The sequence below is a fragment of the Sinohyriopsis cumingii genome, chromosome 11 (genome assembly GCF_028554795.1).
Source record: "Sinohyriopsis cumingii isolate HCF-2022 chromosome 11, ASM2855479v2, whole genome shotgun sequence".
Lineage (NCBI taxonomy): Eukaryota > Metazoa > Mollusca > Bivalvia > Unionida > Unionidae > Sinohyriopsis > Sinohyriopsis cumingii.
In genome coordinates this window covers 108,518,981-108,534,835 of record NC_142971.1, presented here as the reverse complement: position 1 = coordinate 108,534,835, position 15,855 = coordinate 108,518,981, and the positions used below count along the sequence as shown (strand labels likewise).

General features: G+C 32.9%; 1 protein-coding gene across 1 annotated transcript in view; it reads right to left on the bottom strand.

Moving 5' to 3' along the window:
- Positions 1 to 1,823: 1,823 nt before the first annotated feature.
- LOC149789260 (ubiquitin-conjugating enzyme E2 H) overlaps positions 1,824 to 15,855 on the bottom strand; it is a 77,629-nt gene continuing 63,597 nt past the window's right edge. Inside the window, exon 7 of the mRNA XM_089975436.1 lies at positions 1,824 to 13,453. Within this exon, the coding sequence (XP_089831562.1) occupies positions 13,335 to 13,453 (119 nt within the window). The 3' untranslated portion in view covers positions 1,824 to 13,334. The remainder of the gene's footprint in view (positions 13,454 to 15,855) is intronic.

Sequence of the window (15,855 nt, the reverse complement as noted above, 5' to 3'; positions counted from 1 at the left end):
AATTTGGCAGATACCTTCTCCCTCCCCACATAATGTCCCACTTTAGGCTGCTCCCTTAAATATATGAAGAGAGTGTATCACACATCCCTGATGTAATGGGTTCATATGCAGGATGGATCCAGTGTTCTGGAAGATTATGGTTCACGCTAATGGAAGGTTTTATTTTCCATCATTTAGTCAGGTATTTTCCTCCCTTAAATATATGAAGAGTGTGTGTCACACATCCCCGATGTATTGAGTTCTCAGACAGGATGGATCCAGTGTTCGGGAAGATTATTATCCATCATTTAGTCAGGTATTTTCCTCCCAGAAAAGTACTAGCTATGCAATAGCAACAGGTATGTATTACATCATTACAACTAGTTACCCCACCCCCAATTTTGGGGGGTTTCAGTCCTCATTTAATATTTTTAGCTCAAGGTAATTTCTAAAGCATTATTCATAGCAAGATGAAACTAGGTTGATGTGTTTGTTTTTTTTAAAGTATGTTCACTAGAAATTAAATTATTGGCAATTGTATTTTGCTTTCTCAGGTCACCTGGACCTTAACCTTTAGCACCCACTCATCCGACAATCAAAAGGTTTCTTTGTGTTCAACTAGGCAAGCAAATTGAATTGTTTGGTGAAGTACATGTATCAGGTACATGAACCAGACCAAGTTATTGCAGAGAAATCAAACTGGTCACTAACACGTATATGGAAGGACATGATACCAGTAGCATGTTCCACAGTTGTAAAACAAAGAGTACCATAATCAGCACATTATACACTTTTACCATATTTAATAACCATCAATATCAATATCTGAAACTTTTGAAAAGAAACCATTTTTTTGTGTCCTTGACCTTTGCCTTTTTGCATGCATAAATCAATAGGCTTCTTTAACATCAATAGCCTTCTTAATCCATGTGTAAGCCATCAACAAAGTTTGGTTGAGATAAGTGATGTAGAACTAGTATTATCGTGGAAACACCATTTTTCTTCTTTCAGCTGCAGTCACCTTTACCTTTGACCATTACACTTGAATAGAATTCTTTCTTATACCAAGTGCAAGCCAGTCATAAAGCTTAATAACTGTAGATATGGAGAACTCAATTTATTGTGCAGAAACCATTTTTCTTCTTTCAGCTAATTACCTTGAACTTGGCCCTTTTGACCCTATATGGTACTTCCTTACTTTAAATGCAATCCACAGAATTTGGTAACTGAATATGGTAGAATCTACTGTCGCTCTTTCAATCAGAACATCACTCAACCATTTCCCTTAGTTCATAAACTAACCTCTGAAGTTGTTGTAGGAATACACATCAATTTTATGTGTTTGGTGATTTGCCTAAGGTAGAGTACACCACGTGTTACAACATCAGAGCCTAAGAATGTTGGGATAGTGACAATGTCTCCTTCCACTGCCATATTGTATCAAGTTAATGAAAGTAGTTCAGAATATAGTTCTCAACTGTAATGAATTAAAGCCAAGGCTTCTTCAACTTGACAGAAAAGGCAGAGGAAGTTCTTATTGTCATTCTTTCAGTCCCAATGACCCTATTATTTAACCTTTTGCACCTGAAATCAATAGGGCATCGTATTACCCAAGTGCTAGCCATCCACAAAGTTTGGTTGGTAATTGTACATGGGGGACAACTAAAGCTTTTTATGCAGAAACCAAACCAGTAACATATAGAGTGACAGTACATTGAACACAGACACCATAGAAATTTGATCTGACATAACAACCGAACTGCAAACAAAAACAATAAATTAAATGCAATTTGAAAGTGATATCTACATCTCACATACCGGTATGCTGCACAGGAAGACAAACACAAGAAATACATACTTTATTTGTATTTTTCTATCAAGGACATAAATATGAATACTATCTAGTACATGTGTAAAATCTGAACATTCAGAAATCAAAATCATGATAGAATATCTTGCACAAAATGGCACAGGGCTTAATGCACAATCAGCTAAATGAAGGCCTAACGATCCTATTGTTTCAACCAAATACTGTGACAGGTCAGATTATACATGAATTCTGTTTATTCTTTTACTGTTACAGAAGGTCATTTAATATTTCATTACTTTCTCCATATTAATTGTACATGCTTTTATTCCACATTCATGTTTATTTTGCTTTTAATATGTGAGTAAAATTTAAAGTTGTTTATACTAAAAAATATATAAAATCCTCTACTGTCACTGCCTATATCAGCCTAATTGGTTTTACTTTGTATCTATTTCTGAACTGTGGAATATACCTTTGTAAGCACTGACTCTCCATATGGTACCATTATTTGTTAACCTTAAATCCTACAAAGCTATACATATAATATACCACAGGACAATTCAGGGGTAATCACTGAACATGTGGTTCATGCTAAAATAATTAAATATACATCTACAGTATATCGGTATGCAATTGATGAGCAATACGATATGCACAGTTCTTTGTGGGCTTTTTTAACTTTATGTTTATAACACACTGTATGTACAATCATGAAATGTCCAAAATATATTTACATAAAAAAGAGACTATCAAACCAAAAAAGAAAATGGGTGAATAATGACAATTAGAGCAGAGTTCCTGTTTAAAGACATTTAATCTACCGTTCTGCAAGCCAATGTACCCCTTTGAATCTTACTCCTGGAACAGAGTGGACCTTTACATTCTTACTTCCTTTGAGTTTTCTATTTGGGTGCTGTATAACAAATAAAAGTTGTAAAATATAGTTTTATTTGTCAATTCCTGTAGATTTCTTATTGATAACATGATATCACCATCCGTTCTTTCCATAAAGTTTATCACGCGCCATACATTTCACAGATTTAGTTCTCTGCGAACTATTTCCAAAAGCAATAAATCAGGTCAACTGACTTGTACCACAATCTGAAGTTGCCAATTATCCATCTCTGTTCACTCTTTATCTGCTAATTTCAAATTGCTGATTTCCATACTTCTTATTAAGATAGTGCATTAAAATTTGTATATTTACTTGGGTACAGCAAATGCTCAAGTATGTAACCAAAAGCATGTTACTACATATATATTTGGTGGTAGTATGAAGTTTGCTACACTGTAGAAAATTAGTGCAAAATTGTAGAATGCCCAATATTTATTAAACAAGACTTTAAAATAAAGTATCATTAAAGACTTGTCTGACCAAAATGCCAGTTATAATATCCATCAATCATTGCATTTTCTTATCTACAAAACTATTATTAGAAACTTTATATTTTCAAACTGAAAATTAGAATGAAGAAACTGAAACAGGTGCAACTTGCATTTTTAATAACAGAATCAGTTTAAATTTTAAACACTAAAAGCTAGCAATAATACCCTGGAAACACAAAATTATAGTAGGAATAAACTGATCATGTCCGTCTAGAACTCAATACTCCATAATCTTGATGACCTTACAAATTCTGGACCCTCCTGTGATTTGCCTACCAGGTACTTTTAGAACTTTAAAGAGATCTAAATTCTTTTTGCTAGCTTTTCTTGAAATGGTACCTTTTAAAACCTGGTGGTATTGGTGCACAAGGCCATTTTTACCTAGATCTGCAAATTTTATTTTCTCATAAATCTTGGTTTTCAGCACTAAAAGATGTAGTAAAAACACACACCAATATCAGATGATGACTTTTTAAAAGCCAAGATCTTTGTCTTTTATCTTGAAGGACTACATATTTATGTGTATTCACATTTATTCTTATTTATTATCAGTTTTCTGAAATTGTTACCTTTCTATTTTTTTAAAAATAAATTTATAAACTTGCATTATATAGCCATTGCTGTGCTGATAACATAATATGAGTACATACAAACATTTATATTAAGGGTAAACTAAATTTTAATACATTTAACTCCTTTCAGTAAGAAACAATTTTTTAATTCAAATTTCTTCTAACAGCTTTACTTTCACCAAAATGCAAATATCATTGTAATATTATAAAAAATATAGCTATGCATACTAAATGAACTAAACATACATGTGTATGTAACACGAAAACAAAATAAAACCAAAAATTTTACGTTTCTCCAAATGCAATTTCCCCATATCAAACATACTCATCTTTGTAAATTCTAGCCAGGCTAGCATTATCTTAATAACAGGACTACCCGTTTGTTACACAGTGTTCATTGGTGACTCTGGAAACTGACAAGTTGGGTTGGAAATGTATGTTTGCTGAAAAGTTGACACAAATATTAAAAGTAATGTCAAAGCTAACCCACTTTTGGTAATAATGACCCAGTAATGCAATGTACAACTCATTAGCATGAATCAAGATAGAAAGTTTAACAACTATAAAGCCAACAGTATTAAAGATATCCAGAACAATTAAATCCATTTTAGGTTAAACTCCATGATTTTTTTTAAAGAGAGGAAGTTACAGAAAAAAGATATCTGCTCTACTATTCTCACAAAGTAGGAAACACCTCCATATCTTTTTAACCTATATGAGCTGACACATATTTCTGATCATGATTAGAAAATACATCTGATGCTTGAAGAAGACTGCTTTTGTAAATAACTAATCCTGCTCGAGTCCAAGGCTTGGCTAGTGTGGGTACGTGGGAAAGCCTGCCAGTAGCTTCTCGTGGGTCGGTGGTTCTTTCCTGGGTTTTCCAGGGTTCTTCCTCCGCCAGTTATACTGGCCGCCATATATGGCCTATCTTGTGCTGAAAAATGGCGTTAAACCCTAGAACAACAACAAATCCTGCATGTTCATAAAATGAATATGAAATAGCGTAAATCTTGCAACTCTGCATGTTCTTACATGATTTAAATGAACCTGAATTGGGGGAATTGCTATTTTCTGAAACTTCACTCAAAAACTTTTCAAATATTAGTTTTTTTAAAAACAATTTACTGCTTTAGTTCAGAAAATGAAAGTTTCCTTGCAGAACCTGCAATCTATTGAGAGATGCATATCAAAATTACAGCTAGGCTTTGTACCCTCAAACCCAAATCAACTCCACATCAGAGAAAAGTGCAGATTATTGACATTCTCTCTAAGATGCACAAACAACATTATTACAACTGGGATTACCACTGAGGATAGTCTGGGAAATACAGTCTCTTTACATATTTAACCCTATAAAAAGTACAAAACTCCAGGGAAGAACCTCGGTAATGAAGCACATCATACAAACTTTATCATAATAATATAATTTTATAAAAGCAGATTAACACTGCAGAAGATGCATCTACATTTCAAGTTTGATGCAAGTTGGAGACAGAATTATGGGAAGAAATTTAGTTGCCACTGAATGTAGGTCATGGTGACCATTCTTGCAATATGTAATACCATTACAATTATGATATTTGAATAAATATGATGGATATATGGCTTCTTGTGTCAGAGATATAGAATGAAATGCCTGTTGTTGACAATGATGATCAAGCATGAAAAATAGTTACACTCCTGGAGATGTATCCACATAGATTTTGCAGCCTAGATCTAAGCAGGGCCAATAAATGAAGGTGTAGTGAATGAACATCTCAAAATAAATACTTATATGCGAAAAATAACTCACACTGAATAGTTTTAAGGTTTCACCTCTTCAAAAAAAAACATCAAAATAACAATTGTTAGGAGTCTATATGAACTGGCCCCGAAATAAAAAGATTAACATGGCCGTATATGGAATAGCATCCAAGAAATATGGAGCATCTGAACCTTGCAACCAACCAACAAAGAAACATGCATAATGCTAGATCCCTTGCAACTATTTTGGCAATGGATTAAAAAAAGGTAAAATAGGCTTTATGGGGAATAAACCAGAATACTGAATGAATGATCCTGAAGATCTTTCTCAGATGCGTTTTGGTGAATTACTGGGGTCAAAAATCATTACTAAATGATTACTGTATATACTTGCTTAGAAGACTAGTCTAACTGCAAACTGCACAGACCAAGATCTGCTGCTCTGTCAGATCTGGGTCTGTGCATTTTATTAGGAGAACCAACAACACAGACGACCCTGATCTGCAGGTGCATTATGCTGCAGCAGATCTGGATCTCTGTTGGTTGCAGATTGACTCAACTTGTAAGTGAGTATATAATAGTACTTGTTTAAAAAACAATGCGCTAGTAATGGCCTTCTGCTTGCATGTAGTACTTGTGTTTTCAGAAATATGAAGTACTTACTGAGAATGTTACTGAAAATAAGTTTCTGAAGTTATTACTGTAATAAAAAGTATAACTTGGCTGAACATAAACACTAAATAAAAATAAGACTGTCACTTGTGTTTCAGTGCAATCTGATTCAACTCAGATCTCCACAGTCCTACATGGATATGACAGACACTGATACAAGTCAAGTTTTGGCATTCCCAGTCTGCTTAGTTTTAGTAGCCTATCTGATAAAGCATTGCAACTTGGTGTTAGGGTGAGTTACCATTCATAACCATGTCTTCCAAATGACATATCACTTTAAACATATTGAAAGCCGTGATCTGCTTGGCTAACCAAAAGGTCAACACAACATGACTTCTTAATTAATGTCTATTGTAATGGACTCTGGAGATCTATTTTTAATCAGATTGATTTCACTGTCTCATAGTAATCTAAGCCTCCACTGAAACAACTTACATAATCATATACAACACCAAAAAGCCAACATGAAAACCAAAATGATAACATTTGCACAAGATGAAAATGGGAAGAAAAGCAGTCATCAAGCAATTATAATCCAAGTCCTTTCATACAATTTAACTTCTACATTCAAACAGTCAATATCTTTAATATTTAATAAAAGCTATACTTGACTTCCCTATCATACATCTGATATGAAATCAATAAACAAAGCAGAAAGCAGACAATGTAGGCACTCTTAGCTCATATAGCAACTTTGATATAAAGATTGACAGGAGAAGTTACTGAACAAAAACATATCCCAAAAATACAGCCTGACCTTCATTTATTCAGCTTCTTAACAAAACCCAACCTACATTTTGTGTTATGATAGTAAAATTTGTCTAGGTTAAGAAAGCATTCTGTTAAATCAGTACAATATTTACATTTGAACTCAGAATCATAAAACAAATATTGACATCTGCATGTACATTGTCAATTACATTTTGTGAAAAGCTTCACTATCATAACATCAAACGTTCTGTGCAAGTTATTTCTCAAAAGGTTTCAGTATCTTTGTTACAGAAAAGTTTATTGTGAACTTTTATCAAATAAATGATCAACAGAACCATGAATAGTATATTATATGCCTGTCATGTGGTAAGTAACATTCCTGTAATTCTTTTATGTAAAATAAATGACTGGTTGGATACTTGATGTTTTGAGTCTGAAATCAATGCATCATCCCTGTCTTGAATGTAATCCATCAATAAAACCTGGTAAAAGTAATTAAAAACAAATGCCACACTCACTCTTCTTTCTTCCATCTCTATCACCTCTTTTTTGGTGTCTCAAATGCAGGCCATCCACAAACCTGATGAAGGTTTGCAGTATAATACTAATTTAAAAAAAGTTATTTTGTGGAAACTGACTTCATGTAGTCTCAATGACCTTGACCACTGAACTTTTAACCCCAAAATCATTAGGTGTCTTCCTTGTCAAAAATGCAATCCATCTCTAAAGTTTGGTCAAGACATGTGGTACAGAACATTTAGTTTTGTGAAATAGATTTTCCTCAGTTCAGTCCCAGTGACCTTGCCCATTGATCTTTTAACCCAAATTTAACAGCTGCATTCCTGGTCTCAAATGTAAGTCATCTGCAAAGTTTGGTTGAACAAGGTGATAAAGACATAATGCAGAAAGTAGTTTACTTCTTAAGAGTCAATGTGATCTTTACCACTGACTTATTTTTAAGCCCCAAAAGTCAACAGGTGCTGTTCTTACAGCACATACAAAATTTGTCATGGTATCCAGTATACAAGTCAAGATATTGTGTGTAAACATTCTTCATTCTTTCAGTCCATGAAACTGACCTTTTATCTTATAAGATCCCACATCAGTATGTTTCTTCATTACCCATCTGTAAGCTATTTACAAAGCCTTTTTTTTTAGCAGATGGTAGAAAACTGAGTTATTGTGTAAACAAAACAGGAACATATCGACAGAGAAAATCATAACAAGATATGGTCCACCTTACAGCAAGCATATAAAAATACACCTGTGCACACGAGTCAAGCAAAACTGCAGAAAAGTACAGGCTGTTTTTTCAAACTATGGTAAATTAACTATTAGAAAAAAAGACTGCTGTGAAACATCAAATTTCTGGTGAGGTAACCAACAGACCACTTTACTGTAAGCATATCATCAAATGAAAAGTACAGTTATGACCACCCACCCCCGCCAAGTATGCTTAAACATGAGCATATTAAAACTAGAGTTAGTATGCTGCAGCCTACTTTCATAAGGAATATTTTGTGCATGAAGGATAGATTAACTTCCTGGAATTTTAACAAAGATGACTAGTTAATACAGTAATTACCTACAGGGATTAATCAGTACCAGTTTCTCATTTTTTTAAATTATTGCTATCAAATACAAGTTTTATGAAATTAGGCAAGAGTTAGAAATTTTTTATTAAATGTTTTACTTTTTTTCATTGACCATGTATATTTGAACATCACTGAAGAGAAACAAGTTTTCAGAAATGGACAGGCATTGCAACTTCTTTCAGTACTGTAGACAGATTTAAGATCCATGAATATAAACCTCATTTGCATACTCAAGTGCATTCTTAAGTCATTTGACTTACTTTTTCTTCAAGAACTTTAATGGCCCCAGACAAAGGAGGAAAGCTGTTGCTTACACCTTAAATATTTTGTTTGAATGCTTTTGCTTTTAACTTCTTATATTTCCTTAAATAGTTGAGAGAAAAAATTATGCATGCTACCTGTACTTGTTAAAAATCAACAGGTTGTACGGTAAATATGAAGAGCAGAGGTAATTAAAAACACATTTGAAGGACAAGGTTGAATAAGGGGTGAATCTGGCCCCCAAGGTAGAACAAATTCAGGTGCTTGTAAGAATATTTGTTACCATTTTACCACAATCACTATATGACTACCGCAGCATATATATAAAAGGCTCTCTTCAAGCTTTCCTTATTTTAATGCATATCAACAAGTTTCCTTTTATTTTCCCCATCAGTGGTTCATGCTTATTCTGATTGCACTATTTCATTATTTCTGTCCTTCTTTCTCATGTTACAGATTTTAAAATTATTTTTAATATATCTCTGAAACAATTTTCTATCCAATGGCTTCAATAAGGAACTTAAAAATGAACCCTAAAAGCATTTTGTGTTAAAATACTGCAATTTCAACTGGCTGCTCATACGAGTAAGGACATTTGCCATTATCTAGATTATTTCCTACACAATGAGTTTCCTGAAATTTGTACAGATCTTTTTACTCATGATAGTTCATGTGTGTGTGGACAGAGAGATGAACCATATGACTGGCTATTCTAAGAATATTTTGGCAGCAACACCCCTACTAGCACCTATCCATAGCATATTTTACAGTGCTGAATTCTGAATGTCATATAGTGTCACATATTTTGTTTCCTTCTAAACATAAAATTAAGTGTTGTATATGTACCTGTGTGAGAATATGCATGCACAAACTAAAGATCATTAGACTCAAGTGACATGATCGATCATAACTCTTTGTCGTATCAAATTATAAATGAATAGACTGTGGGTCTAAAAAGTGCAACAAAATTTTCTATATCCCCAAGTAAGCAGTCTCTTTAATGTTCTCAGATCATGTATGTGTGCACATGTTTGTGTGCAAATAAATTCACATTTTGTAGAGACTCATACTGATGCACATTAAAAAACACTTATGAAATTTATCACACCTTAATGTTTGTTATTTACAATGTTTAATAATTGATTCTCACATTATGAAAAGTTGTGTAATTCCTTTCAAGGATTTGTTCAATGTTCAAATGCTTTTAAAGAAGACCAATGTTATTGTCAATTTTCATATCCATCTGACCATGTTTTATCTAAAATACAAGGATTTTGGCAATACAAACTACACACTACAAATACAAATAAATCACGATGGTGTACATCTGGATATTCATAATAGATAATCCTTAATTTCCAGGTAATTTAATATATAATTAAAAGAAACAGGCAAATACGTGTGAAGATAGTACAACATCTATCACAATTTCATGATTATAATTATGCCGACCACTGAATATACATGGAGAGAAATACTGTATATTTTATTTTACAAATGATATTGCTTTCTAACTGGTCAAGTCACAGTGATGACATCAAAAATAAAACCATGGAGGGGGAATGGAAACAAATGCATTTGTATTAATCTGTTTTATTCATATTCCTTTAATTCATTCTGGATACATTTGAAGAAACCATCGTCTTGCCAAGGAATATATCAAAATTGATATTCTAGTGATATCTCTCATCTACACTCATACCAGAAATTTTTTTATATAATTGTTAATAAAATAAAGTAAGATTCCCCCTCACCCCCTTTCAATACAAACACACATAACAACTTTTGTTGCTAACACTCTTATCACTTTTTTCCTATCATATACCCAGCTATTACCAAGGTACTAAATGTTTGCTCTGCATTTTGTGAACAAAATGATTAAGAAATACAGAAACTGTCCTTTCCGGGGTGATTTTGGCAAGACTGTACAGCAATCTGGTGCTGAACAAAAGCATTAACTAAAACCTTTTAAATGAAAATGAAAGTTGGGTTCAGTGGTAATCATCTATACATTTTTGTTATTACAGATATAAATACTTTGTAAAGCGATAATCAAGATGTTTTTAAGATTCTAAAAACATTTACTATTATGCATATTGTAAATACCTCAATTTAATATGCATCCTTTTCCATTAGCTATCATGTATATAATCCATGAAAAGAGGTCTCATGTTAGAGTAGAAAACCACTGACATGTTAATGGTTGTTTTCCTTTATTAAAAGCAGTCCTGGATACAAATTTTAAATACATATTTTGCGAAGAGAGAAGCAACTCTTTGACCTATACGAGTTTCATTTGGATATGATTTGGGACTAAAACAGGTCCTTATCCTAACCTTGTCCTTTCACATCATATCAAATGCCCAATCATAAAGGCATGGCTTACAAGTTACTCCATTTTTACTTTATGCTTTAAACTCAAGACAATTTGTAAACATATGCAGAACAGAATATAAAAAAAATAATTTATCTTCTGAAAAACATTCAAAAAACGTCTGTGTGCAAATTACATGTTTCTTAAATCAGTCAATTATACATTTCTCTGATATATGCCTACCAAAGCCTACAGTTTCCAAAATGATACACCAGAAGGAAAAAAAAGCAATACTTATTTTATAGCAAATATCTGTGAAAGCACTACAATGCATTCACAGCATGTACTGATCTTATAAAGGGAGTCACGCTGTGTATTTTATTATCAACTAGCCAATTATAAGTTACATCATCCCTTATAAATATCACAGTGTCAAAATATTTTATCACTTATTATTTACTAATAAAGTAAAGACTCAATTATGAACCCGCCTTTTATGCATCAAGAAGTAAAAAACTTTAACACCACTTAATCAAAAAAGTACTTGAACATTGACTTTAATTTTGGGTGTAGACTGGTGATGTTATTTTCAGACCGTCAGATATGCACAATGAAGTTTGTGCCATTGCAGGTTCAACAAATATTGGTTTCAAACATAAAGATAACAACAAAGATACTTTCCCTTTAAAACCATAATGACTGGCTTTTTCTTTTTAAAAGACACATTAAAAACTACCATTCAGAAGACAAACTATTCCTCCTGAAATAGCTTCATCATACTTACCGACAACTGATTGTAATTGGAAAGACTCATTTATGCAAAAATTAAAATTTAGAATGAAATATTTTTCAAATCTGCCTCATACTTCGTTTATTCATTAGCAGCTGACAAAGAAAATTTGGAAATTAATGCAAAAACACAAAGTTGCTTTCAGCACTCTACTTCGAGTTTATTTATTGTGTTTATACATTGAAAAAATGGCCAATATATCAATGGACAAATAAAATTACTCTATTTACCTTCAACTTTTGATGAAACTTACTATCAAAGAAATTCTATACTTTCTTGTCCTTGACTTACAATCAAAGAAACTTTATGATTTCTTGATAAGTATTAATAACTTTCTTTTTTAAAAAAACACAAAATGGCAGTCTTTGCAAGATGAAAATAGTATGGTATTGACTAAATATGTACCAAACATACTGAATGGCACCATTTCATACAAGATATAAAGAATTTAAAATTCCTCTAATGAGAATGCCATAGAGTGAGGTAAACAATCTCCTTTTGAAACATCTCTTGATTTACCCCATAAAAAATAAAATAAATAATTAAACAACATTCCTCACAAATCACAGTCACTCAAAAAGATTATTTTATATTTTAACAATACATAGATTTTTCATAAAAGAATGTCATCTACATAGAAATAGTATTTCTGTAAACATATCTCGACAAAAAGAAAAGCCTGAAAGTAGCAAACAGCCACAACTGATTGATTTCAATTTCTGTTTTGTGTCAACAGCTACAAAGCACATGGGTTAACGATACTAAGAGAAGAGTTTCCCAAGAGATAGAAAGGTTGCCAAAGGTAAACCCGGTGTCTACATCAAGCGTCATTCACTCCAGAAATATTCATACTTCAATCAAACAAAATGAAACTTTGATGCAGTATACATGATGGTGGTGACTATATCAAAAATCATATTCTGTATGCACTGCCCAGCCAATACACAAGACCGTCACAATAATGTCGCATGAACAAAATTACTTGGCTGATAGGACAGAAATAAATGCTTGTCAGTTTCCCAAGTTTCATGTATTTGTTTACTTCTCTAAATATATATCATAAAATATGCCATCTTAAAAGAACAGCAAAATGTTTATCACACATGTTACAATTGTTTAAAGAAAAAATTAGTTTTATAACTGCAAACGATACTATATTTGAATTTCTGTCAAACTTCTACCACACAGGTTGCCAAGTATAAATATGATATCATGTTTATGACAAAAAATTCTATGAATAAATGCATCCATTACCTTTTTAATATATATTATTTGATCTTTTTCTCTTTTGTTCACTTGTTATTTTACATTCCTAACCAGGACAGGGAACAAATGAACAGGCAGTATTTCATAACTGTTTTTTATATTCAACTAGTATGTTGCTTTAATGATGATAAAAATAAAAAACATTAAAAATATCATCACTACTGGTATCAACCTCCAAGGCAGTGCATACAGAACAAGTAGATCATAAAAAATTTATTGATGTGAGCTACTGTCAGAGCTCCATGTCCTGTGCTTCATCCTCAGAGAAATCACTCATGGAGCTTTCGCTGGAGGATGATTGCTGCTCCTGTTCCCGTAAAACCTCCTCTGTTGCATACTTCTTCACATATTCTGAAATCACAAACAAGATGTCATGTTGTAATAAGGGAAAATATTTCTATCATCCAGCTACCTGGAACATGAAGTAAAATTCAATTTGGCTCATCATGCAAACCTAAAACCTGTCCGTAATTTGCTCATAATACATACCTCAAAATCTTGATTTTTTTTCTTTCATAGGAAATATCTCTTTATTTGGGTGCAATTTCATTAATACATGGATTACAGACAAGTAAAACACTTTAGGATTCATTTTCAGCCTGAAAGTCAATTTTTTGTTGCAACATTGTACACTTCCTATTTATTACAAAGTCTGTTTTATTTATATCAATAATGCCACATCATAATTGTTCCATACGCAGACCTGCAAACAAACACTACCAAGATCTTCTCAGTAAGGCAGTCATTTTTTCTGCCTAAGTTGGAACAGCTTTATGTAAGTTGTAATAAAATATCATGTACTGTATTGTCAAGCTGGAAAACATGTATTTTAAAGTCCAAAAGCACAATTCCAGATTGATGCAGTGATGGTAAACATTGTGTTCAACTCAAACATTTACTTGAACCTTAATTACCTCCAGCACAGTTTCACAAACTGCAGTTCCAAACCATATGGAGCTCAATGACTATTTGATAGCTCTCAGTTTGATGTAATGTTTATATATATAAAAAAATCATGTCGGATCTTGCTATCAATTTTACTGCCATGTGACATAATCATATCAATATAATGATGTCTACTACACATAACTGTTGCACTGATTTTGCCCCTAAGAATCTAAATATTCCCTTATATTCTTCTGTACTATTAATACATTTTACAAGGTTAATTGCCCCCTTCATCCAAACATGTCGTTTGTTGGACACCATTTTTGAAAAATAGCTCGATCATGCAGTTGTTTTGCATCACAAAATACTTGCAACTTGAAGCATCCGAGGTACTTTGATAAGGTCAGACTGGTTCGCTGACCAATTCCACTGAATCTAATATGAAACCCTGAGCTGAATCAAACATGGACAAATCAGTATCTGGTTTTTACAGCAGTCTTATTTTCATAACTCATGGTATTATTCTATATTTTAAGAGTCATTTCCATAAGGCTTAAGGCAAAATCATAAGAGTTCAAAGGTCTGTATAATAATTTAACATGTATAATGACACCTTTTGACATCACGACTCTGTGATGTAATGACATCATACAAGGCAAAAGTGTAATAACCAAGCATCCTATGGCATGGCAAAGTCATTTCACTAATCTAATCTCATGTTGATGAATCAAAATAAAATCAGTATTTTTCATCATGCAGTAAAAAGAATCTAACATCATTTGTACTGATTTAAAAAGCAATTGATGAAATGAAAGCAATCAATTTTCAATCTTTTTGTCTGCCAAAGGTTTTGTTCAATTTTGTTTAATAAACATCCATATCTGTCAAATTTTCAAAAGCCAAGTAGGGAGACTGAATAAAATAATAGGGACATTGGGACTTACTTTAAACACCAGTTTCAATAAATACTGACTGATCATCCAGGTCCAACATGTTTGAAATTCTCAAAGGAGGTGCCAAGGGCACTTGCAAAAACCTTTTAACCGAGGGAAGAAGGGGCAAACACGAAGTGGTCAGCCATTACATTTTAAGGCTGTTGGCCTAATCATGTTTAAAGGTGAAATTAAGGGCAGGTGGAGCACCCATGGGACAAGCCATTTTCCATGTGATGCACCTTATTTTCCCCAAAGGAAGTACCCCCTTTTCATATTAAGGTCAGCTGTGGTTACATTGCACAATAGCTAATGGTTTAACTTCAGTACACAAGCAATAAAGCCAGTGTGACTAATGAACAGTTAATCCTTATCATTGTATTTATCTTGTGGAAAGGACTGCCCTTTGGACATACTTCAGAGAAACCATGTTCTGCAGTATAGGTAAACATCAACAATTGATTGGCAAATAAACGATGCCCTATTTTCTTGTAACTTACAATGCCTATGACTTCATTTTAACAGTTCAAATCTGCAGTCACAAGTTATTGTACATTTGACAACTGTTGTTCCCATGTTTTATATCCCACCTTATTTTGTTAGGGTCAACTTGTAAAACATGTAACACTGTTTACTAAATAAAATATCTTATTCTGAATAAGTTCTTTTCGGGAAAAAATAATGCGATGTATATTTTTTCATTCTTTTAATTCAATCATGGTAATTAAAATCTGTGTGTGTGTGTGTGTGTGTGTGTGTGTGTGTGTGTGTGTATATATATATATATATATATACACACACACACACACACACACACACACACACACAACAGAAGTGCCAGGTGTTTACTGGTATAAGTGGGAATGGAGATGCAAGTTTGCTTGTCCAGAAAAATACACAACATTCACAGTTATCATTCATCGGATTGAAACT